Source organism: Rhipicephalus sanguineus, chromosome 11 (genome assembly GCF_013339695.2).
Source record: "Rhipicephalus sanguineus isolate Rsan-2018 chromosome 11, BIME_Rsan_1.4, whole genome shotgun sequence".
NCBI classification, from domain to species: Eukaryota; Metazoa; Arthropoda; class Arachnida; order Ixodida; family Ixodidae; genus Rhipicephalus; species Rhipicephalus sanguineus.
This window is the reverse complement of record NC_051186.1, coordinates 31,077,796-31,102,680: the sequence shown is the minus strand read 5'-3', so window position 1 is coordinate 31,102,680 and position 24,885 is coordinate 31,077,796. Positions and strand designations below refer to the sequence as shown.

General features: G+C 48.0%; 1 protein-coding gene across 3 annotated transcripts in view; it reads right to left on the bottom strand.

The window, feature by feature from the left end:
- LOC119373518 (potassium channel subfamily K member 1) overlaps positions 1-24,885 on the bottom strand; it is a 186,271-nt gene that overhangs the window by 8,543 nt on the left and 152,843 nt on the right. For all 3 annotated transcript variants that reach the window (XM_037643572.2, XM_037643569.2, XM_037643571.2), the window contains exons 2-4: positions 6,252-6,392; positions 3,536-3,747; positions 2-188 (exon numbers count right to left, since the gene is read on the bottom strand). In XM_037643572.2, coding sequence (XP_037499500.1) covers positions 2-188; positions 3,536-3,747; positions 6,252-6,392 — 540 coding nt within the window. The remainder of the gene's footprint in view (position 1; positions 189-3,535; positions 3,748-6,251; positions 6,393-24,885) is intronic.

Below are 24,885 nucleotides of genomic sequence, written 5' to 3'. Positions count from 1 at the left end.
CCTACAACAGCCACCTTGTAAAGAGGCCTGTAGGGCTGCTCATAGCTGTCTCCGGGTGTGAAATCGCCAAGACCAATGGTTGTGAGGGATATGAAACAGTAGTAGAGTGAGTCCACGTAGTCCCATTCTGGCTCCAGGGATGAGAAGATGGCCGCAGGCACCAGGAAGAAGAAGACCACCACCAACAGCTAAGAGGAAACCAGAGCACTGTCATACAAATGCAGCTGAAACACAGATTCAACGAATAATCAGATGCAATGAAGGAAACGCGTTCCCACTGACACTGGCATGTGACAACATATATGTGATTGTGGGGAACATCGAATACCGTTAAACCTCACTATAATGAAGGCTGTAGAATTGTAAACTTCGTTTCATCTAAACTTCGTTAAATTGAAATTTGACTTTTTATGCAACGTATAGTCATGGAGGATTCATCTATACACAATAGGTGCAATAAGAGTGCTCGAATTATGTGGCAGCATGAAGAGAAAATCAATTTGAATAATATGAACAAATTAATAATTTTTTAACTTGAGATCCAGCGACAATGATTAACTGCCTTGCCAGCAAAGTACTTTTTACAGTGCCTGCACATCAGACGTAAAGCCAGGGGATGTGCAGGTCCAACACTATAGTGGTAATATGGGTTAAGCGAAGCTGTCGCGTCTATTTTTCCTCCGTGGTTTGTCATCAAAGTGTCGGGTGTTGTCCAGAGTGGGACATTGACGAAGCTGTCATGTTCATCGAACCATACCACTTGCTCTTCCCTTGGTCCAATGAACGAGCATAATTGAAAACCGTCGTACAGGACAAAACCAAAAGAACTGCGGGCTAAAACCGCATGAAACCAAGTCGGCAACCTGAATTACCTCCGCTATGGTGGCCATGTTTTGCCATATTGCACGCCGAATTAAGAACTAAGGCCCATTGTGGTATCGCAAGTTTCAGTGGCAGCTGCATGTGCATTGGTCCCAAAAATAAAAAAAAGTCTTAAGTCGGTTCTATCATGGAACATCCACATAACACGATGCGGCTGATAAATGCGAGCAGATGCCCCTCCTCCCCCCCCCCCCGAAAAAAAAGAATCTTCAGAAAAGCTCGGCTGCCTAAAACTTGTTTGAGCATTGTTTTTACCAAAAAGAAAAAAGATTTCTCCTGCGGTAAATGCGCCTGTTAGTTCCTATTGCTTTTGCTGGGAATTTGTTCTGTTCTTCAAAGTCAATAATAGTTTCTTTCGAGTTCGGGATCATGGAGGAAGAGGAGGAGAGGTTGAGGAGACGAAAGTCAGCTCTGAGATATTTCCAAGCAAACCACGACGTCTTGTAGAGCACAGGGCGCCCGTTCCATACGCCGAGCGTCGGCGTGCCTCATCCGTCGTCACCGAAAGCGGACGCGGAGAGGATCGCGAAAGGGTGAGGAGGAAAGCCTGGGAGGTCTGTCGGCGGCGGCTACTGTGAATCGCGCCCACGTGCAGCTGGCTCTAGCGATCTCTAGATTAGGCAGTCGCACCACGCTTCGTTTCATTTGCACCGTGCCACACCAGACAGACTGTCATAACAAGTTTGAACAGCGCGACTGAATGAGGATCTTCTCTGTCCGCACGTTCAGTCGCGCTGTTCAAACTTATTATGATCGTCAACCGCCCGCCAACGCACTTTGAGACAGAGGCGTAACGGAGGGCCATTGTTACGTTTGCTATCGCCCCAACGGCAACTAACGCTCCTTATTTGACACACGGCGATAGCAAACTTGAAATCGGGCGCTTGCACAAGTCATGCACGGGATAGAATGCGGAACTACGGCGGGTAGTAAGGGTAGATAGAGTTACTGATATGCTACCTTTAGGTAGCATATCAGTAACTCTATGCTACCTTTAGGTATGCTGCCTAAAGGTAGCATATCAGTTACCGCATATGCTACCTTTAGGTAGCATATGCGGTAACTCTAGGGTTAGAGCAGTGCGCGCGCCACCGTTACCGTGCCACAGGATCATAATTCGACTCGAATGTAGGTCGGCCCCCTAAAATCGCACGAAAAAGAAAGGAAAAAGTAAAAGAAAAGCGCGAGCGCATTTCATAAAGGAAATTTATTTACGATGTTGCTGAAGACAACAAACTTGGATTTTAGTGTGCAAAGGTGGCTTCACGGCAGTTCTTCAGAGCTTTGCAGAAAAGTTAGCTTCGCGGCAACACGCGGACATGATCTTTAGAAAAAATTCCGCAAATCGTTGCTGAGGGTGCTAGTTGTACACGAAAAAATACGGTATATGTTACAGGTAGAGTCGGGACGCAAACGTAATAGTCGTAACCATGCCACAGCGTGCCCGGTTTCTCGTTTGTTTCGCTTTTAAGTTGACCTTACAACCGAAACTAGTTTCGGTTTCGATTGTAAGTCAACCCCCCAACTTCGGATTTCAAATTTAGATAAAATGGGTTGAGTTACAATCGCGTAAATACGGTATTGTATATTCTAGTACACTTTAACGCCACGAATGAGCCGAATGCCGTTGCGAAGGCGAGGAGAGCACAGCTACACACTTTCCGCGGAAGGCGCTGACCACTTCCGGATAAAGCGGGGGACAGACGGTCCGATTTTCCATGCGATCCGACGGCCGACGCCGCGGTGGGGGAGAGGGAACGGTGGCTGTACGATGCTATGAAAGGTCACCATTCCGGTTTCCGCTCCGCCGTGTCGGACGTCGAATCGCATGAAAAATCGTACCGTCTGTCTCGCCCCTAACACGCTGCTCCGCTTTGGCGGCCGCTCTTTGTCGCGCGGCGCGCGATTTGAAAAATGCGTTCGCGAAAGCCGCGTGCGAGTTAACCATATGGCCACTGGCACCAGAATTAGTTTCAGTTTATTACCTTGGACTCCCGTGCAGTAGCAGTGAAACTTAGTTGAATCGAAATCGTGGATAAACCCGCTTCGTTACATTGAGGCTCAAAATACGCGGTGCTCTTTGGACATGAAATTAAAAAAAAAAATGATTCGTTACATCGAAAATTTCGTTATATCGAAGTTTAACTGTATAAAGCTAATGTTAGATACGACTTTGTTGTAGTGAGATTTGGCTGTATGCAGATCGGATTATTTTGACAATGAAGAGATCATGATTAGTGAGCTAACGGTAACTTAAACATTCTTGTTGAACCATTGGTTGAACCATTGGTTTGAACCCCCAACCCCCTTCCCTGGCTACACCAGTGCTCTTTAGGAATGCTTGCTGCCAACAGATAGCTGTCATATGCAATTTGAGTGGGTCGTTGAATTCGGTTTATGAATAAATATATAGCATGACTGACTGTACTATAATTAGATAATCATTTACTTCGTAATTACAATTAATTGCTGTAAAATACACTATAATTCCAGCATTTACAGTTGCTTCGAGTTTGGTCTCCAGAACTTTGGCATCAAAAGTTATGTAAATTTCACGCATTTATAGACAGTCGATCGTAATGCGTGTCGCAAAGGGACAAATGATAAGCGCAAGGCCGGCGCCGCAGCAGGAAGCAGAAAAAAGCATTCTTACACCGACAATGAAGAGGTGGAGGACGCGGATGTTGAATGCCTGGTAGAGGTGCCCGAGGCGCGAGTTGAGGAACTGCAGTATGTAGGTGACGGGGATTAGGAGTCGCTCGACGAACGCCGACAGCAGGATCAGCGTCAGCGGGATGCCAATCAGCCCGTACACGATGCAGAAGATCTTGCCACCCGTAGACAGCGGGGTGATGTTGCCATAGCCTGCATCGTGTTCGTTTATTCTTTATTTGTACACGCTGCAGCCCGTTAGGGCTACGGCAGGAGCGAGTGTATGGGGCCGGCCAGATCTAAGGTGAACACCATAGTGTCCGGTAAAACTAGGACGCCTATTCTGCTTCACGAGGGAAATGTCCGTTATATGACGTCTAATCATGGTGCCCATAAACGCAATAATAGTTTTCCTAGTTTTGTATTAAGCATAAGATGAGGTCTTGAATATTAATGTGCTCACCTTAGATGCAGACGATCCTGTACATGTAAGTAAAATAATTGCGATATGCGCGCAAAGGAACGTAATATTAGAAAAATGTAAATGAACTATATACACCTGCAGCAGTAGCGTTTAAAAAAATGAGAAATGGGTAACAAATTAATTTCGGCAGGTAAAAAATGGCAATCTTAGATCATGCGGAAAAAAAAACTGTATTTGAAAGTGTTAGTGCGGCAGGGGCGTAGCCAAGGGGGGGGGGGGGTTGGGGGGGTTCAACCCCCCCCCCCCCGAAATTTTTCAGTTTTGCTTGCGTATATAGGCACGCAAACGCACGCACGAACATACATAAAGTATGGTTGAACCCCCCCTGAAAAAAATTTCTGGCTACGCCCCTGTAGTGCGGGGTATTTGAGGCACGATAAGCTCTGGTTGATGTCAGGCAAGCAGGCATTAAAAGGTAGCGATCTGAGATGACAAACGTTAGTTCTCATACGAGTAGAAGTCTTCAGAGATTCTATATGCCTGAGCAGCTGTCGGTGAAAAGTCTCGGTCGAAGCGATCGATGGTAAACAAAACGAACAGACCTGCTATGGTTCGACTCAATACAATTAATATCGTACTGCTTATACTGGTTCCATACGAATGGAAGTATATTGGTCCAGGGCCGTAACTAAGGGGGGTTGAGGGGGTTCTGACACCCCCCGAAATTTTTTCAGTCTTTAACTTTTCGGGTGATAGTCAAATATTTGCATGCCTTCACAGCGACCACGAGTTGCCAAAGTTGGCCGTTCTACACAAAAACACCCCCGAAAAAAATTCCTGGGTACGGCCCTGTTGGGCAAACCAGGCACTGGTCGACATTGAAAGGGCCCGGCCGGCACCAGACCCCGTGAGAAATTTCGATTACACATTGGAAGTTTCAAGTCACCATCCGGGGAGCATTTCACCGAAATAATTTGTCAAAGCAGTCATTATTGGAGAAGTTTAAAGATAGCACTGTACAGTTACTGTGCCGTCAGCAGGCGAGGGCCTCCCTGCCTTGGCTACAGTAGTGGCAGCAGCTACAGTCGTGAACAATACAAGATGGAACACCGTATTCGTGTATAGTCAGTGGTGTCTTGTAATGTACCGACATCAATGTGACGTATTGAACTGCAAGTCACCGCGCTTGCCAACCGCGTTTTAGCCGCCATGACTTTAGAAGTTAATCGTTCGTTTGCAGTGATCAAACTTGATGAGGTGCCTTAATACCTGTTTGCAGGTCCTCATCCAAAATTACAACTTAGAATGTGTTTCATATTCGAAGATGCGTCGCGATTCAAATTAAATGAGGACAACAATACAAACATTGAATGAACAGGGCGTCCTGTTGCTTTAGCGGTCCTTGCAAAAGGCACAGGGTTGGATATTCCGAACAGTGTCCATGTATTTACGTGTGTAGCAACTCTTCAGCTCGTCGCAAGGCTTTAAAAGCTGACGATTTTTAGCCAAGGACGGCAAACACACTTGGCCGCGAATACGACACGCTGGCGCCTGAAGGATATCGGTACGCTCGGCGTGTGTGCCTATACGACGCCAGCTCACGGGGCGTTCTATTCGGGTTCTACCTTTGGTGGGCGGTTGCTTCTCCTGGACGCAAACTAACAGGGTCCCTTATGCATCCGCCTAAGACGACTCGAAGGCGAAAGATAAAATCTTCTTTTTCTCAGTCAATGCACTAATCCCCCCCCCCCCATCCCCCGGAAGATTACTACTCTGGGGCGTAGCCAAAGTTACAAACGCATGCTCGTGCATGCGTTTGTATGTGTGCGTGCACATACACATGCAAAACTGGAACATTTCGGGGAGCGGGGAGTTTGAATTCCCCAAACCACCACCCCCCTCCTCCCTGGCACCAGTGGGCTCCATGATCGTAGGCATTGCAAGCTGTCTGCACCTCACCTGGTTTTGCACTGCCTCCGGGATCGGCCCACCTTTGACCAAGCCAAGCGACGATGTCATGTGATGACGTCATCAGGTGACGTCACACTACGGGACGTCACGATGACGTTGCATGGTGACGTCATAGCGTGATGATTTTTTTGCTGATACCAGTCGTGTTGACGCCGCCGACGGTCAATTTTCGCGTTTGATGAGGCATCTATGCCTTTCGCCTTAATAGTGACACACTGTTTTCACTCAGTACTCACGCAAATGGGAATGGACGCGCGCTAATACTCGCGTGTGTGTGTGCGGCACGTGGTGTGCGATGCGTATATAGGTGGTCGCCGCTTACCGATGGTGGTAATGATGGTGCTCGAGAAGAAGAACGAGTGTCCGAAACTCCAGTTCGGGTCCGAGGTGACGTTCTTGACGGGCGACACCCGGTTCTCGTGGGCGCGCACGATCTCCACGATGAAGCTCTCCAGGGCCTCATCTGCGCGCACAAAGAGACAGCTTGTTACATTTACCGTCCATATGTGTTCCACTTTCGTACAGTTCGGCAAACCGATTACGAGTTAATTACATGACGTATACCGATTAACTCAAAAGTCAAATAACAATTTATTGTTCCTTTGTATGTAATATGATCAGATACAAAAGTGATCAAGCTGCTCAATTTTCTAGTTGAGTCTTGCTAGTTAAGTAGTACACATAAGTAAGATCCTTGAAATCAGACATGCCATTCCACGTCCTTTAATTGCTGACTTATTCAGCGAGGACGCACAATCTGAGCGCAAATAATCGTAGATCATTCTGAATATATACTAATTCACGGAGTCTGTGTCATGGTTTATTGGTTTTTCAATACCCTCCTAGGTATTGTAGAGGGGAGTGGGTTAACAATATAAAATGCAAAACAGTGAAAGAAAACGTGCTGCATTATATACAGTGTTAGCGACAAATAACAAATGTAGTATAAGATCTCAACGAAATGAAACGAAACTAAACCAAGTGAAATCTAACGAAACATAAATGAGGCATCACATGAAACATAAATAAATAAATCAAGTGAAACATAGATACAAACAAAACTGAACCAAGAAAAATGAATGGAGGTAAACACAGCAAGTTATAAAATAAGCCCAGCTGCCGGGATACATTCGGTTGCCGAAGAATGACACTGCGCAAAATATTCAATTCGAACGAATACAGTTGTCTGGTTGCGGCCTGCACGCTCCACGCCGCTCCCTCACTCGCGATGAACACTGAGCTGCATGCATCTGGCGCGCCGACGCATGTGGTTGTGCAAACCCGCTTTCTCCTAAAACATGCGCCCATTTCGACAGACGGGTTGCTCCTTCCGTGTCGTCTGCGAATCAATCGTAACTTGATATTGCTGCGCCATACGGGCTGGGACGACGGCGGGACTTCCCGTGTATACTCTTTTTGTGTAGTTCTCGAGGCGACCGCGCATTTCGGCGACAGGACGCATATACTTGTATCGAGTTATCATCGATCGCACCTTTTTCCCTGAGCTCGAAAGCAGCCTAATCCAAAGCGCGGGCACGAAAATATGCGAGTGCGCGAGCTAATACATAGTAAGCACGATTGGGCGGGCCCTGGTGAAGACAGCGCAGCATGCTTTCTCGCTGCATATAAAAATAAGTAAGCAAACTTATGGAGATACCAACAGCGGTTGCTATCGACAAATTCGTATATATATAGTATGTTTTGGGAGGTCGTTATGTGTGGCAGTATGCAGTATGGTTTGGTAGTGCTCTCCCTACCACTGCGTTGGAGAGCCTAAACGCGGACGCTATTTTGCATAAGCTCCGTCACCGTATACGTTGCCCGTTCGCGAGAGGCGCAGTCCGAGCGGCACTCGCTCCAGTTCGGAGGAGGAAGATATAGGCAGAAGGACAGGGAGGTTAGCCAGTTCTCAGAACGGCTGGCTATACCTTGTGCTGGAGAAGGGGCTAAGGGGAATGAAAGACGATAGAAAAGAGATGTTATAAAGAAGAAAACGACAGAAAAAAAAACAAGAGAAAAGAACTACACACACACACACACACACACACACACACACACACACACACACACACACACACACACACACACACACACACACACACACACACACACACACACACACACACACACACACACACACACACACACACACACACACACACACACACACACACACACACACACACACACACGACGACACTGCTTAAAGTTCGGAACCAGTGTACCAGGCCCGTAGCCAGGAATTTTTTTCGGGGGGGGGGGGGGCACTTGCTGATAACCTTTACTTTTTGAGAAAGACACCTATTTTTATTATTTATTTCTGGTAAAAACACAGCCCCCCCCCCCCTGGCTACGGGCCTGCAGTGTACAGAATTTGCGACCTGAGGCGCAGAGTCTGGCACGACAGCGTCTGCGTCTTCGATGAGAGACGCATCGTCTCAGCGACACAATAGTTAGGAGGAATTAATGAACGCTAACCGTTGCCACTGTGCACAACCGCAAGGTAACACCACCACAACTGTGCGGTACGACCAGTACCGCACGGCGATACTGGTGACACCAACGTGCCGATGACGCCGGTATCGATACCACCGTACAACTGGACTCACCGTATACTTTACGTCGCGACTCGCTAGTACCACCCGGTGCACGGTACAGCACACCGCTGCGGACTGTGTACTACGTTTACTCTTTAAGGCTAAAGCTTCATATCAGAAAAATCCTCATCAGACGCTTTATCAGAAAGCGTAATCAGACAAAAATCCGGCGTGATCACCAAATGGTGCAACCGATACCACGTGACATCTCATGCGTGGCTAGAGGCGCGCGAGCTGCATACATGTGTTCACTTCGTCTTAGCGGCGTTCGCATCACTAAAAGAATTAGGAGCACTTTCCCTGTCGGGAAAATGAGGGCAAGCGAAGCGTGCCTCACCTACTATATTTATCCTTCTTTCTTTCTATCGCAATGCTCTTTCCTTACATTTTCATTTCGCCACGCCGGCAATTGGACTTTTACCCACGCACGTACTTAGCTGCGCAGCACTTCAATTGCTACAGGCAACAGCGGCGGTCATGCGTGAAACAGTGAAATGCAACACTGAAAGGCAACAATAAAATGCGGCGACGCCAAATGACAAGTGAACTCGATAAAAGACCAGATTGCCGCATGAGAAACGGCTGATCGCCGACAAGCCCACGATTGAGAGAGCATCAGTTGTTGGAAAACGGCGTGTAGGAATACGCTTGTGACCGGCACACGTTCGACAGCCTAATATCTGCACGCCCGTATGTACACTCGCCGGCGGTGAGTTTTTCGTGAACTATGCCGCCGCCACCGAAATCTGTAACTCCTAGAACAGTCTAAGCCAAAACAGAGCAACGTAGATATAGGAGCTGCTCCTTTGAGGGAGTAACATGGTGGCCACTCCCATTGCTCTCTTTGAGGGAGCAACGGCAAGGGGACGAACTGTTAGCGCTGTTAGTCCCCTAGCAGTTCCTCTCTTGGAGGGTAAAATGTTAGTCCCCGCCGTTCCCAAAACATTCCCAGAGTTTAAAAGTAACACGGTGCGAAGTTTAAGGACACAAGCAAATGCATGATTTAGTAAAAGAAAAAGAGAATTGAAATACAAGTCTGTGGCAGTATCTGTGACATTTCGCCAGTAGTATTTTCAGTCAGTAATAAACCTTTATTGAACCAAACTAATACGCTTCGCAAGTAACGTTTACCAGCCTTAACTGCTATCGCCCTGGCTATTATACACGCTTCACAATTACCAGCACCGGACGAACCAATTACCGTGGTTACCGATTCACAAAGTGCCTGTCGGAACATAGCGAAAGGAATGGTCACACCATACACACACCGTATCCTGACATCAATACACCCCACTTTGTTACACAGGGTGCGTATCGTCTGGACACCTGGACACGCCTCTCTCCATGGCAATGAACGCGCTAATGCGGTAGCTCGAGAGCTCACAAACCGGGCGCCATCGGAAGAGCTGTCCAACCCAGACGATGCACCAACAGCACCACTCAACTACACTGAAACGCTACAACACTACCGACAAAGCCGCATGTACTTCCCACCACCACACAAATCACTCAACCGAGAAGACGCTGTTGCCTGGCGGCAGCTTCAGACTAATTCATTCCCCTGCCTTTGCATCCTTCATCTTTTCCACCCCACACAATATCCCTCATACTGTCCCTATTGTGGAGCGAAGCCCACGGTGTATCACTGCACCTGGGAATGTCCACAACCACCGGGCTGCCGCCCTATTCCTTCACCCTCACAATCCTCTTGGGAGACTGCGCTGACCAGCTCAGAGCCGCAGGAGCAGCGTCGGCTGATCCAGCGGGCACGTTGTGTGGCGCGAGCCAATGGGGCCCTGAACTAAGGGCTCCACCCAACGAGGATAATCCTTGAGGCCTTCACAAATAAAAGTTTTCTCTCTCTCTTTCTCTCTCTGCTGGAGCACAACGCAGTAAACATTAAAGCGTCACACAGAAGGAAAAAAATTCGCAGGGTCCGTTATGCATTCGCCAAAGACGACTCGAAGGCGAAAACCATCTTCTTTTCCTTCTCAGCCGATGTATTGATCCTCCCCCGGCCCCTTCCGAAACCTTTCGGCACATCACTTGGTTTTGCACTGCCTCCGTGATCGGCTCACCTCTGACCAAGCGACGATGTCACGTGATGACCCCATAACGCGACTACATGTGAGGTCGTAGTGACATCACGAGGACGTCACAAACTATGGCGATGTGTGACGTCATGTGGTGACGTCACCACGTGATTATTTTTTGTATCACTCGTGTTGACGCCGACGGTCAGTTTGATTAGGCATCTAAGGCTTCAGCCTTAATAAACCAAGAAGCGAAAGGTCTTTCTTAACGAGGACGTCCTCAATTAAAACAAACCAATCCCGAGACTGTATTGCCTTGCATGCGCGCAAGTTTGCATCCTGCAGGACTGCGCAATTATTTAAAGCGGGATTCGCGACTGCTAAGCGCGATGGTCAAAAAAGGAGGACGGGCGGCCGGTACGCGTGTCGGCCTCTCGTTCCGATGGAGGCCGAGTCCCCTCGTCGGGATTAAGAGTTTCCAAGAAACTTCAGTAGCGATGCAAATGAGCGCGTCGATAAGGATATCCTCTGCAACGTTCTCTGTCACTATCCGTCCGAGCCCGTGCTATCTAAAGCACTGGGCCAAGCAAGCTTCGGCCGCATGTTCCATACGAGACATCTCGGTCTCGATCCCCTGCATCACGCTGCTTTGTGTTTTATTATTACTTCTTTCTGGCGGTGCGATTTTCTTGCTTTATTTAAACGCGAGGACGTAATCACGGGGCTCAAAAGAAAGGCGCCGCAGCAGGCAAAGGCTACCGAGTTACTAAGGAGAAAGCCTTAGGAGTCTCACGAGAAAGGTCCCTCAGCGGAAAACCCAGCGTGTAGTACAAAAAGTCACATGACCACACGCGCCTCGTTGATCGAGGCGCGCGAAATGCGTGGTTGCGCGATTAAAAAAAAATTTTTTTAAAGACTGTTTGCATGACTCGGCCTGAAGTCCTATGACCACCTGCGCGTCTCGTGGCTTGAGACGCGCAATCTGCGCGTTCACTTGATCTTTGCGGAGTTCGCGTGACTAAAGGAAAAAAAAATTAAAAATAAGGAAACCGACGTACGCGTGATACAAGATATACGGTAAAATAGCCACACCTAATGTCTTTCGCCTTCGAGTCGTCTTAGACAAACGCCTAAGGGACACTGAGTTATTTTTGTCCACACACACACACACACACGCACACACACACACACACACACACACACACACACACACACACACACACACACACACACACACACACACACACACACACACACACACACACACTTTCTGCTTCGCGCAAGTAGGAATGCACATGACTGCACAAATACACGTGGCCAGATGGCTCGATTCCATCACGCGTGTATCCTCACAGGTTGCGGAAACAGCAGCAGAAGCAGTGCGCAGACAAAAAGCTTGCTTAGATGCTCAGATACCGGCAATGAGAGCACTAAAGAGCTGGGCACCCATGGCAGTATCCACGGACAACATTCGCGATAACTGCTGCCGGATATCGGTTGTTGTTTCCGCCTCAGATTGGACACGTAGCTGGAATAACCTTGCCCAGAGATCTTATCACTGTCACTAAACGAGGCTATTTATAGAACGGGCTGCTTTTGGTTTAAAAGGTATTGTGTAGACTATTTTACGGATGGGTTTCGGTACCGCCATATTGGGCTGTAAACTTCGCTGTTTTGTACCCTTAAGAAATAAACGAATACTAAAGCTAAACAAAATAAAATAAAATAAAATAAAATAAAATAAAATAAAATAAAATAAAATGAAAACTTTATAAATAAACGAATGGTGCTTATCACTGTGACATTACAATTGTCAGGCAAATCGGCATAATTGGCGAATCGGCATATCATTGTCAGGTAACCATAATTCAGCGAAACGCTCACCTCCCATTGTACCCTTCTACACGAATATCCCACGCTTTCTTTTTCACCGACTGTTTCCTGTTTCCTCAGTTTTGTCCTTCTCTCTCCCAACCGCACTCCCGTTTTCGCAGTTGCCCTTTCCTCCTCTGTTGTTTGGGTCGGAGGAGAGGGTACGATGCGCTAAAGGAAAGCAGTTGCAGCCTTGAAGAAGACAAGTCCGCTCGTCGAAACGTCGGCTCCAGCGATACCCCGTGTTTACGAATTTTTCAACTAAACGAATAGTACTATGGTAGCTGCATACTCGTGAAAGCGGTCGGGTCGGTGCACTCGACGTACAAAAAATAAGAAAAAAAAATTCGTTCGACAGCCCAAGTAAACTCGTCTATAGGAATGAAGACGAATGCAGGCACGCTGGCTATCGGTTAATGGATGTCAGTGCCACGAAATAAGCAAGGTCGAGCTCTGAGAGTGGCGACCTTTCAGACGCGACCCGGCTGTCCGCAGCACGCTCGCAGTACGTGAACATACTGATCCGCGCAGTCGGTCGATCTGCCTTGAACGAGCTTCGTCAATAATTCGTGACTCTGCAGGTTGTTTGTCGTGTAGTATGTAATTGAGGACGACGCAGCGAGCCACGGAAAGGAAATTGATAGGGGTAACCTTAAGGGACAAGAAGAGAGCAGAGTGGGTCAGGGAACAAACGCGTTTTAATGACGTCGTCAAAATCATAAGGTGGGCAGGGCATGTAGCGAGAAGGTAAGATAACCGCTGGTCGTTAAGGGTAACAGAGTGGATTCCAAGAGAAAGCAAGCGTGTGAGGGGAGGGAGGAGGCAGAAAGTTAGGTGAAAAGATGAGATGAAGAATTGTTTGTGGGGATAACGTGGCGGCAGCAAGAACAGGACCGGGTTACCGTAATTCGAGAAACATGGGAAAGGCCTGTGCCTTACAGTGGGCCGAGTCACGCTGATGAAGATGATGTATCGTTGGCGCCAGTGTTTTTCTTTTGCAGAGAGGATATTGTCAAAAAGTGTGTGTGTGTGTGTGTGTGTGTGTGTGTGTGTGTGTGTGTGTGTGTGTGTGCGTGCGTGCGTGCGTGCGTGCGTGCTTACGTTTATTTGTCCTTTTGAGAACGTTTATATTTATCCGTCTAGTGCGCACGTGTGTTTGATACACGTTCATGCGCATATGTTGTGCACATCTTTGTTCGTGTGCGCAGGTACGTGCTTTGCGTGGGCAGAATATATTCGCACCTCGACTATAGTGTTCTAGAACACTTTACCTCGACAGCTTGTGGTCACGTGACCCCGAGCAGAAACGTCACCTATGACGTCATGAAAGGCATAAGTATCGCTATTTTGCTAGTGTCAGTTGTTGGCCCGTGTCACTGGAGGGCCGGTAACATACGCAGTGCCTCTTCGCTGTTCTCACTATTTTGCCAGCACCATTACTGCCAGAGGCAGGGTCGACAACGACGTGCCGTTCTACCAATGACGTCATCAGTGACGTTTCTGTTTTAGTCACGTGGCTTTCCTGCATGTGACGACGGCAACCGGAAGTTCTGCTGCTGCGCTCTTTTGTGTACGGAAACGCGAATGAAAGTGGCAGGCTCCCTCACGCAGTCGCAAAAACGAGTCGAACGCGAAGGCCACCTTCTTTTTTTTATCCGTCGATGTATTCATCCTCCCCCGCGCCCCTCCGAAAGATTTCTGGATCTAACGTGGTTTTGCACTGCCTCCAGGATCGGAGGCATTGCAAGCTTTCTGCACATCACTCGGTTTTGCACTGCCTCTGTGATCGGCCCACCTTTGACCAAGCGACAGTGTCATGTGATGACGTCATGATGACGTCATCGCGTAATAATTTTTTGCATCACTCGCGTCGACGCCGCCGAAGCGGGACGCCAACACCGCCGAAGGTGAATTTTAGCGTTTGGTGAGGCATCTAAGGCTTTCGCCTTAATAAATACAGCTCGTGAACCCGAGCTGTTGAGGTGCAAATAGACTCTCCCCTTTGCATGTGTCCCTCCCGATTTACGTTTATTCGCTGGGCCAGACAGCGCAACAACCTCTGACATTTGGCGAGGCGCTCTCCCTCCCGCGCGGCCTGCATCCGAGCAGGAAAAGAACTCGACCTTTTTAGGAATTCCGGGAGGATTCGTCTCCCGGCCTCTCTATTTTTTTTTTCCTCTTTTCGCATCCCTCACAATCCTCCCTGTAAGGCATTTCACAGTGAGCCAGGGTTCATCTTGGAGGATATTGCTCGCCAAACTACTGCTTCCGCGACTTCCCCACAGGAGGCGTTGAAAGAGAGGACAGGGTAGAGTCAGGACAGGGCTTGTGGAAAACGGCGCGAGCCAGCCGGTCCGCGCATCTCTTTCGCACGTAAACAATGCTTCCTACACGTCACGGCGCAGCGTCTTCGGTCAGCAAAGAGAAAAAGAGAAAGAAGTGCGTGCGTGCAGCCGGTTCCATGCGGCGGCATTTATGAATGCGTATAGCGTGGCGAAGCAGCTGCGGCCCGCAGCTTGGCTGTGTAAGGGATGCAGGACGCGTAATCGAAGGCGGAAGACACTGTAATCCTTCCGGAACCGGTTTTTGTTTTCTACACCGAGCCGGCCGGAGCAACTCGGGATGCAGATAAAAAAAAAGGGAGAGAGAGAGAGAGGCGATTAACGCTCTGCCGAGGAAAGTAGGCCAGAGTTTCCGCTGTGCGCTTCCTCCTCCTCCTCTATTTTTTCTTATAAACTTTCTCTTCCGGTGGGACGACGGCTTCGTGCACGGTAGCGAGACGGTGCGACCGAGTTGGAAGAAAGAACGCGGTGCGGCCAGACAGTTTCGTACAAGAACGGCTAGTGTATGCATGACCAAATGAGTCTAACAGACAATTAAGCCAGGGAAAGCATAGGGGACATTAATTGTTGGCTTTAACTGTAGTGTAGTAATGATAACGTAAATTGAAATCATTTAAAATAAACGAAAAATCACCCTTTCCGTCGGTGGGGTATCAACCCACAACCTTCGAATCACCTGTCCGATGCTCCACCAATTGGGCTAAGATGGAAGGCGCTTCCCCGTCCACTTCGTGTGGTATTTCTGCGCATTTCTGTTCTGTGTATTTCCGTTCGATTCATTTAGTTGTGTCTAACATAAAAACGAGCCCCTCGGAAAAAATTCCCCTTCTTAGTGTCTATATGGCACGATGATTACTGGTTGAAGACGCGGGTTCGATTCCGGCCGCGGCGGTCGCATTTCGAAAAAGGCGAAAGGCTCGACGGCCGTGTGCTTGCAATACTGGCAGGACGTTTCAGCCTTTAATGCATCGGCAATCAAGCTTTCGCCTACGAGTCGTATTAGCGATAGTGTGAGAGGCCCTCAGAAATTTAAGCCACATAAATATTAAAGAGAAACGATAGATCCGTTAATAGACGGATAAATTGCTCTTTTAAAAATTCATTCGCGCCGATTTTACGCCTCCAATATTGGTGCGAGCTTTTATCTATTTTTTTATTTTTTTGCCTTGTAAATGGGTACTTATTCGTTGATATAACTCAAACTATGTTGTTCTTTCATTTTCCATGCGCGGCGTTTGCGAAAGCGGCAACACGAAATGCTGTCGTAGTATAATATGCGTTCAAAAAAGCAGACTGATGGGCTGTTGTTTGTAGTACACCCAACAGCAAATGTTTACGGGACGTCGGCTCCACAACAAAGGCGAATGTCTTCTCTATTAGTGCGTAATGCTTCTAATCTATAACTGGTGATCGGTTGCAATACAAACTACAGGCTGGAATATTTATTTGGAGGTCATGTTCCCAGGCAAAGCGAGAATATAGCTTTCTCGAACATTTCGCGTCCAGCAAACTTTTGCTGTTGGGTGCATACATAATTCACGCAGTAACTGCAAAGGACCACATGCATGGAGGATGGCGAAAGAGAAAGTTATCGCTGCGTCCTTCTCGCTCTCTCGCCGCCCATGCGGTTCCTTGCGCTACCGCGTGTATAACATGCGCGCCCGGGTCGACGCCGAAAGAGGGGCCTAAATTTGGATCCGCACTTGTCGGTCAGTCTTTGGAAACGAGGCTACAGCTGTCGGAGCAGCTCAGAAAACAGGTAGTCGGCGTGCGCAAGGAGCAACGTGGGCCTTCTTCCTATTTTCATCATAAAAGAAGGTAAGGATAACACGGACATAAGAGAGAAGCACCCGCCGCGGTGGTCAAGTGGTTATGGTGCTTGACTGCTGACGCGAAGGTCGCGGGATTGAATCCCGGCTGCTGCGGCCGCATTTCGTTGGAAGCAAAATGCTAGAGGCCCGTGTGCTTACGTTAAGGAACGCCAGGTGGCCGAAATTTCCGGAGCCCTCCACTACGGCCCCATTAATTATTTATTACAAGAGAGAACAAAACGACGCAGACGCCGACTGTCAGCTGAAAAGGGCGCACTGCGGTGGAAAAGGTTGAGGCCTATAGCATATCGATAAAAGTGGAACCGCGTGCGTTGAGCCAACCTTCGAAATGAAACGCCTGCGTAATTTCTTGTGTAGATCCCCACATGTGCCGGAATAACAGGTGGCGCTGTCATACCTGCGCATGCGCAGACAAGTTTTTGTGTATACTTTCTGGAAAAGAAAATTTACAACCATCCGTTTGCAGCACAAAGCTGTACAAGGAACTCCGTACGGATTTCTCACAAAGAAAGCGTTTTAGTTGAAAAATTGGTCCCGGTCCGGGGGGTTCAAACACCCCGAAAGTTTTCAATTGTGCATGTTTTCACGCACACATACAAACGCTCACATACAAACGCACGCATAAACATGCATAAGGGGAGGTTGAACACCTCCCCCAGCCCCTATGATGAATACTTATTAACTAGCTTAGTTTCTGTCGTCACAATTTTCCTCTTTTGCCGCGTGAAATGCACTCAGGCGAATCGAATAAAGAAAGCGCTGAAACGGCTATACGAGCGCACTTCACTTCTGTTTCCCGCAAAGATCCGATAAAGAGAACCAAAGGAATTCGCAATGGCACGCGGGGCTCCCTAATCAAACGACGATTAAATGTTAAAACATACTTGGAAAGCCACGTTCCTTTGCCTCAAGCGTCTTTTGCCCTGCTTCTCGGAACGCTCGCGCGTACTTTCGATGGAAGCAGGCGCGTCATTGAAATGCTGTTTGCGGCGGCTCTGCGCAGAACTTCGACGCGTGCTTTGTAAACGAGGAAGGAGAAGTTCAGGAAAATGCTCAGAGTGGATGATGGGGCTGCGCGAAAGCCTCGGCGGCCCTGTGAACGTTTGCCCGCGCCGTTGACATATTTTGGCAGAAACTGTCAGCGGTTCCGAAGCTCGCCGATCTGCATGTCGCAGAAGCTCCTTTTTTACTGTTCGTAATATTTTGGCTCTTTCGCTTGTTTTCTTTAAATTCATTTGCCCCGGAAATTTGAATAACTATGACATTTCTACATTTTGCCGTTGTGTCCTGTTCATTTGATACGCTCGCTGTTTGCCAAAACATCTGTATTTATTGCACACGCATAGCTGTATTAATTTCACCACCTTCACCACTCCTTATTACTACATAATTTACACGTAAATAGATTGTATGTTATAACTAAATAACTTTATGTTTTATAGTTTTATGTGCCAAAACCACTATATGATTATAAGGCAGCTGGGGCGTAGCTAGAAATTTTTTCCGAGGTGGAAGGGGGGGGGGGGTGAGGAGGTGTTCAGCAACCATTTACGTATGTGTGAGTGTGTGTATGAGTGCGTGCAGAATACACATGCGAAATTGAAAAATTTTCGGGGGGACCCGCCACGCTGGTCTAGTGGTTATGGTGCATGACTGCTGACCCGCAGGTCGCGGAATCGCATCCCGGCCGCGGCGACCGGATTACTTAGATTTAGGTGCACGTTAAAGAATCCAAGGTGGCTGAAACTACCGGAGCCCTCCACTGCGGCGTCTCTCATAATAATATCGTGGTTTCGTGGTTTTGGGACGTAAAACACCACCAATTATTAAAGAATTTTTGAACTTTTTTGAAAGTTTGAACTCTCCCCCCACCAGTATGCTGTCATACATTCATTCATTCATTCATTCATTCATTCATTCATTCATTCATTCATTCATTCATTCATTCATTCATTCATTCATTCATTCATTCATTCAATGAAAGTGAACTAGGAAAGTATAATAGGTAAGCAAATGTAGCGCTGTCTAAAGCGTCACGTCTCAGCTTCTTCCGCTGTATCCAAGCCTGAGTGCGCGCGCTGCGTTGGTTCGCAATGCCGAGAAGAAACGGCGCTGTGGGCGTGTTGTATCGCTATTGTTTGACACGCATGGTCGCTGGGCGTAATCGCCAGGCGCGCGCGCGCGGTTGTTTGAAGTCATCATAACCGTGGCTACAGAGCGTGCAAGGCCGGGCGCATTGTTGTCTCGAAAAGTAGGCCTGCTTGCAGCAATGAGTGATCAGACGGTCATCTGGCCTCCGCAGAAGCCGTAGAGGCGATTGCATTAGGCTTCTTCATGCTTTTGATGAAGTACACGCAATACAACTGCGGGTATTGCGAAACGTAGGGTTAAACTCCGCACTGCATTAAGCAAGATATACCGGGTGTCCCAGCTATCTTTAGCCAAGGGTTAAAAAATACAGTATTAGAGGCAGGCGAGTGAAATCAGTTGCAAATTGCTGAAAGCCACCTTGCGCGCTACAGACAATTTTTTGTCTTGTAATTAACTAATTTGTTAATTAGGGCGATTTAACTAAATTGCTAAATATTGACTTTAGGCAAGAAATCCTACTTGCAAAGTTCGAGAGCGTCCTCAAAAACCCCAACTGCATTATTTGCGATAAAGAAAGTCTCACGTATACCATTTTTTCCAAGCTGTAAAGAAAGCCCGCGAAATACAAAAAGAACCACGTGACTAGCGCGCTCGCGCGCCGCCAGAATGCTGCCCTCAGCCGAGGCTTGAACGAACGAAATCACCTGCGGCCGGGACTCGCCGGCTCCGTTGCAGCGGTAGGCCTGTAAGTGGGCGGTGGTTTCTTGGCACGTTGCCAGCCAGCTGCGCGCGTGACGGTGCAAGTTGTAGCGAGCGCGGGCCGAGAAACCACCTTTAACTTATCGGCCTACCGCTGCAACGGAGACGCCGAGTCGCGGCCGCAGCTGATTTCGTTCGCTCAAACCACGGCTGAGGGCAGCATCCTCACGGCGCGCGAGCGCGCTAGTCACGTGGTTCTTTTTGTATTTCGCGGGCTTTCTTTACAGCTTGGAAAAAATGGTATACGTGAGACTTTCTTTATCGCAAATGATGCGATTGGGGTTTCTGAAGACGCTCTCGAACTTTGCAAGCGGCATTTCTTGCCTAAAGTCAATATTTAGCAATTTAGTTAAATCGTCCTAATTAACAAATTAGTTAATTACAAAACAAAAAATTGTCTGTAGTGCGCAAGGTGGCTGTCAGCAATTTGCAAGTCATTTCACTCGCCTGCCTCTAATATTGTATTTTTTAACCCTTGGCTAAAGATAGCTGGGACACCCTGTATATGAAGAAGAAAGGCGCCAGATGCTAGAAACTGGTTTGCTAACCTGCACAGTGGTTGGGAAGTAAATAATATTTCGGGTTTTATCTGGCAACACCGATTATGAGGAACGCCGTAGTGGAGGGCTCCAGTAATTTCGACTATCTCGTGTTCTTTACGTGCACTGACGTCGCGCAGTACAAGGGCCTCTGGCATTTCGCATCCATCGAAATGCGACCGGGATCTAACCCGCGACCTTCTACGACGCTATTCTGGTCAGCAGTCGAGCACTGTAACCAGTAGACCAACGTGGCGGTTAAGGTTTATCACAAGAAGATAAAATTGAGGTCAAATATATTTAAATTCGTGCGGAAATCTCCGCACGTGACGTGACGAAGTTTCTTCTAAGATTTCCCGATTACCTTACGTCGAATACACTGTTGGGAAACCGCACTGTTGTCGCCACTGTGTGCCATGCACAGAAGATGCGTACCTCGAACTTCTTTGATCTCAAGAGGGCACGCCTCATTTACGCGCGCATGTCATTATATTCTTCTCGTTGTAATAGCGCAGCAAAGAACGAGTACACACAGGGAATGAGACATCTGACGACGCACAGCGCTATTACAAAGTGAAATGACATACCAACAAACCCGCATCGCTGCCCTAACCGATTTCATTATCTTCAGCGTGCCGAACGTTGTAAAATTCACCCCCATTATACATAGGCAGTATACGAGACGTAGCCCGAAACCATTGCCGCTGACCTCGCGTTGAGGCACCAAAAAGGGGTCAGAAATTGCTTACACATAAACAAACTGAGGTCACTCTCCACTTTGTAACGACACACGCGTGCGGCCGTTTGGAAAGAGTAATCCCTTCGGTCCACACTCGAGCCGTCGTTCATGGCGGTTCAACGACAGCCATCCTTCAGATTCCCGGCCAGATAAAGTATTTCGCGGGGCTTGATCCCACAGAAACGACCACGGAAAACAAGAGCGAGCTAGCCCAGGCCATACGCGCGCGAGGTTGTATTGATTAGATGCGTGTGCCATACGGCCACATGACCGTTTGCTCTCTCGCCGGATATATGGCAACTCGTAAAAACTGACAGGCCCGATAAGGGACACGCGGGACGCCGACACTGGTACGCCACAGAGGGCGTGACCGCGCAGCTCTTGGCTGGACAATGTGAACGACGATGACAGCTCGTGTTCCTAATTGTGCGCGTCCGTGTGCCCGTGGTAAAAAGGCCGCGTTTCGGATTCAGATGATAAGTCGCGATAAAAGTGGACGGCGTTAAGCACCACGTGCCGGGCAGCGTGCGTAAGTGTTACGTGTGAGACGGCATGCCGATGATGTCCAAAGCGAGCGCACGATATCTCCCATAATTCTCTGAGCCTCGGACGCGAACTGGATCCATTCCAGTGGTTGTACAACGGTTGGGTCATCACGATAACGCCCAAGGTCTACCCAGTTCAACAACTGCGATCAGTGAATGAATATGAGCGAATAATGTGTATGAGGTGCGATGTATTGCAGGCAACATGCCACGAACATCGTAAACAGCCTCTTTCAAGATGCCACGGCGCATGCGCTTTTCCCCTAAAGCGCCTCTTGATCTCGAAGGCTTTCGCTCTGGTGATACCGGTTGTCCCGGCTTCTGCCAAAGCCCTACGAAAACGGCAGAGGCCAGCACAGGAAAATGAAAAAGGAGGGGGAAACAGTACTTACAGAAATTTTAGAAATACTCGTATTGTTGCTCTGAATAAAAGCACAAATGTCGAGAACCATGAAACAATTATCATGCTGCATCGGGAATCACTGGATATATTTTAAGCGCAGCTACCTTAAAGGGCTCCTAAACAACCTCTGAAAATATAAAGAACGTCCGCCGCGGTAGTGTAGCGGTTACGGTGCTCGGCTACTGACTCGAAGGTCGCGGGTTCGATCCCGGCCGCGACGGTCGCATTTCGATGAGCTGTAGAGGCCCATGTACTGTGCGATGTCAGCGCATGTTAAAGAACACCAGGTAGCCGAAATTTCTGGAGCCCTCCACTGCGGCGTGCCTAATAATCATATCGTGGTTTTGGCATGTAAAACCCGATATTATTATTATTGAAATAGAAAGAACGAGCGCGTTATTCTTTTGTGTCGTTTCCCGTCTTTTCGGCCCATTTAGTGACACCAGCCGTTTGTTCACGTGACGTCTTGAGGAAATGAGCTCTCGATTGGTCTATATAAAAGGGATATCAGTTATAAATTGTCTACTACTCTGTTCTGCCATGCAGTTGCACGCCCGTTCTGCCTTGTCTCGCATTACTATCGTGAGCGATCAACTGATTTCTCTTCGTTTTGTGCGGTTTCTACTGCTCAAGCGGAGGTAGCAGAGTGCAGCCGAAAAGCACGAAGTCCTGATAAGCTTAGTGGTTACCTTGTCTACGTGTTTTATAAGAAATGAGTGGCGAGGAGGAGATATTGCCTGTGGGAATGGCAGTGAAATTAAAAAGACCACTTTTGGTGTCGATATCGAGGTGGCGGTTTCACAGCTGACGTGTCAACACAGTCTGACGTATGTCTACGGCACGTGGGGACAGCAACTCGTGGTGTACCAGCAGCAGCTCTGTCGTCCGCTGTCAGTTGCACGTGGTGCAACGACCACTGTATTGTCATCCAGCGACAGCGACTTAAGGCTCATATATGAATCACAGTCCGCATAGTCAGCCAACTGTGTCGGCTCGTCATGATAATGTCCATTGGCTGGCTTACGGATGCTGGGCGACGAAACTTTACAATCGAACTAAAATGTTTTATACGTGTTTTCTGGCTCCGGTTCGTGGATAGCTTCAACACCACATGCCAAGGAAACGAAGAATGTCCCTCTTGAGGTGCCTTCGAAATAGTGACCGTACTCCTTCAACATGCGCGAAGAACAATTGTATTAAATGGAACTGTGTATGTGCACACACACACACACACACACACACACACACACACACACACACACACACACACACACACACACACACACACACACACACACACACACACACACACACACACACACACACACCGAAAAAAAAAGGCCATTATCTTGGTGTTGTAACAGAACTCTTACCTCGCACCTCTGTCCGAGTGATCGGGTATAAATTCAGCGACTGTATACCTGTCAACTCCACTCTTGAATAATAGACATCGAAAAAATGTATAAGGTCGCGGGATCGAATTCCGGCCGCGGCGGCGGCATTTTCGATGGAGGCGAAAATGTTTGAGGCCCGCGTACTTAGATTTAGGTGCACGTTGAAGAACCCCAGGTGGTCGAAATTTCCGGAACCCTCCACTGCGGCGTTCCTCATAATCACACCGTGGTTTTGGGACGTTAAATCCCAGATATTATTAGTATGTGTTTGTGTGTTTGCATTGGTTGGTACGTCGTGGTGCCTGCGTCTGCTCGTTGGATCCCGTTTCGATTGCGCTCGCTGCATGAATCAATAAGCTCGCAGTTAATCAGGCCGGTACTACTAAGAGAAATGACGAAAGCGTTTAATTAGCCGGGCTCCGTATTCTGACCGGCTGGCCCCTCTCGGCGGAATACGAGGCTGCCCAACGACAAACTGAACGAGCTATAGTGCCCCCGGCGATAAAGGCCGAAAGAGGCCCCAAAGTGAAATTATACGGGCGAACAAGGGCGAACGAACATTACGATGACGACCACCACAATCCCAGTGGTGGCAATTTCTTTTTCGGAACACCCATCGCTCCCACGGCCGGAGTAGATCCCGTTTTACGGCTCCGTAGGATCTCCTCCTTCCATCTCTGCCGGGCTCGAGACGCGCATGCGCACAGGCGAGAAATGCACAGCAAAGAGTTCTTTCGCGAGAACAGGGATACTGCAGGTTCAGTTGGAAAAAGAAAAAAAAAAAGAAAAAGAAGGTTCAGCAGTGATACCTGGGGGCGTGGCTTTAAAGGGACGCTAATGGGATCAAGGTTTCATTTTTTTTTTAATTTCGCGCCGAAATAACCGCACATGAACATCAGCGTGATGTCACGGATTTCAGTGTTGTTTTCTTTTCATGCCTGAGCATCAGTGGCTCAACGAAATGCCCTAATGTTGGTCTATGACCCCAGCTCTCTTAGAGGTTCGTGTAGTTCATTTTTCTCAATCAGTAATTATGTAAGCCACAGTAAACGCCGTCGAAATTTATGTCACGTCGCGCCGTTTAGTGCGGGAACGTCAAGGCGGTGTCGCCACCTGCATTATCCTGCTGGCGCCTTTTCTTGCTTGTGAGGAGTCTTCTCGCGGCGAGAGTGGTGCTTTCGGTATCGTGAAAAGGCACTTTACTAATACGACAAAAATGTTTTTTTCTCTTCTCCATTTCACTTCAGGTGTGCACCCAAAGTACGGTGCACACCAGCGTTTTCGTATTAAACATTCTTCGATAAAGATCAAACTCGTGACGTCAGCATCAGACCGTCCGTCTATCTATCTATCTATCTATCTATCTATCTATCTATCTATCTATCTATCTATCTATCTATCTATCTATCTATCTATCTATCTATCTATCTATCTATCTATCTATCTATCTATCTATCTATCTATCTATCTATCTATCTATCTATCTATCTATCTATCTATCTATCTTGACCGTTAGATAAAGACAACTGTACCTGCCACGGTGGTCTAGTGGTTATAGTGCTCGCCTGCTGACCTGTAGGTCGCTGGATCGAATCCCGGCCGCTGCAGCCGCATTATCAGTGGAGGCGAAAATGCTTGAGACCCGTGTACTTAGATTTAGGTTCACGTTAAATAACCCCAGGTGGTTGAAATTTCCGGAGCCCTCCACTAGGGCATCCCTTATAAATCATATCGTGGTTTTGGTGCGTAAAATCCCAACAATTATTATTAAAGCAAACTGCACGGCTGGGCATACGCACGGGTGTTTCTT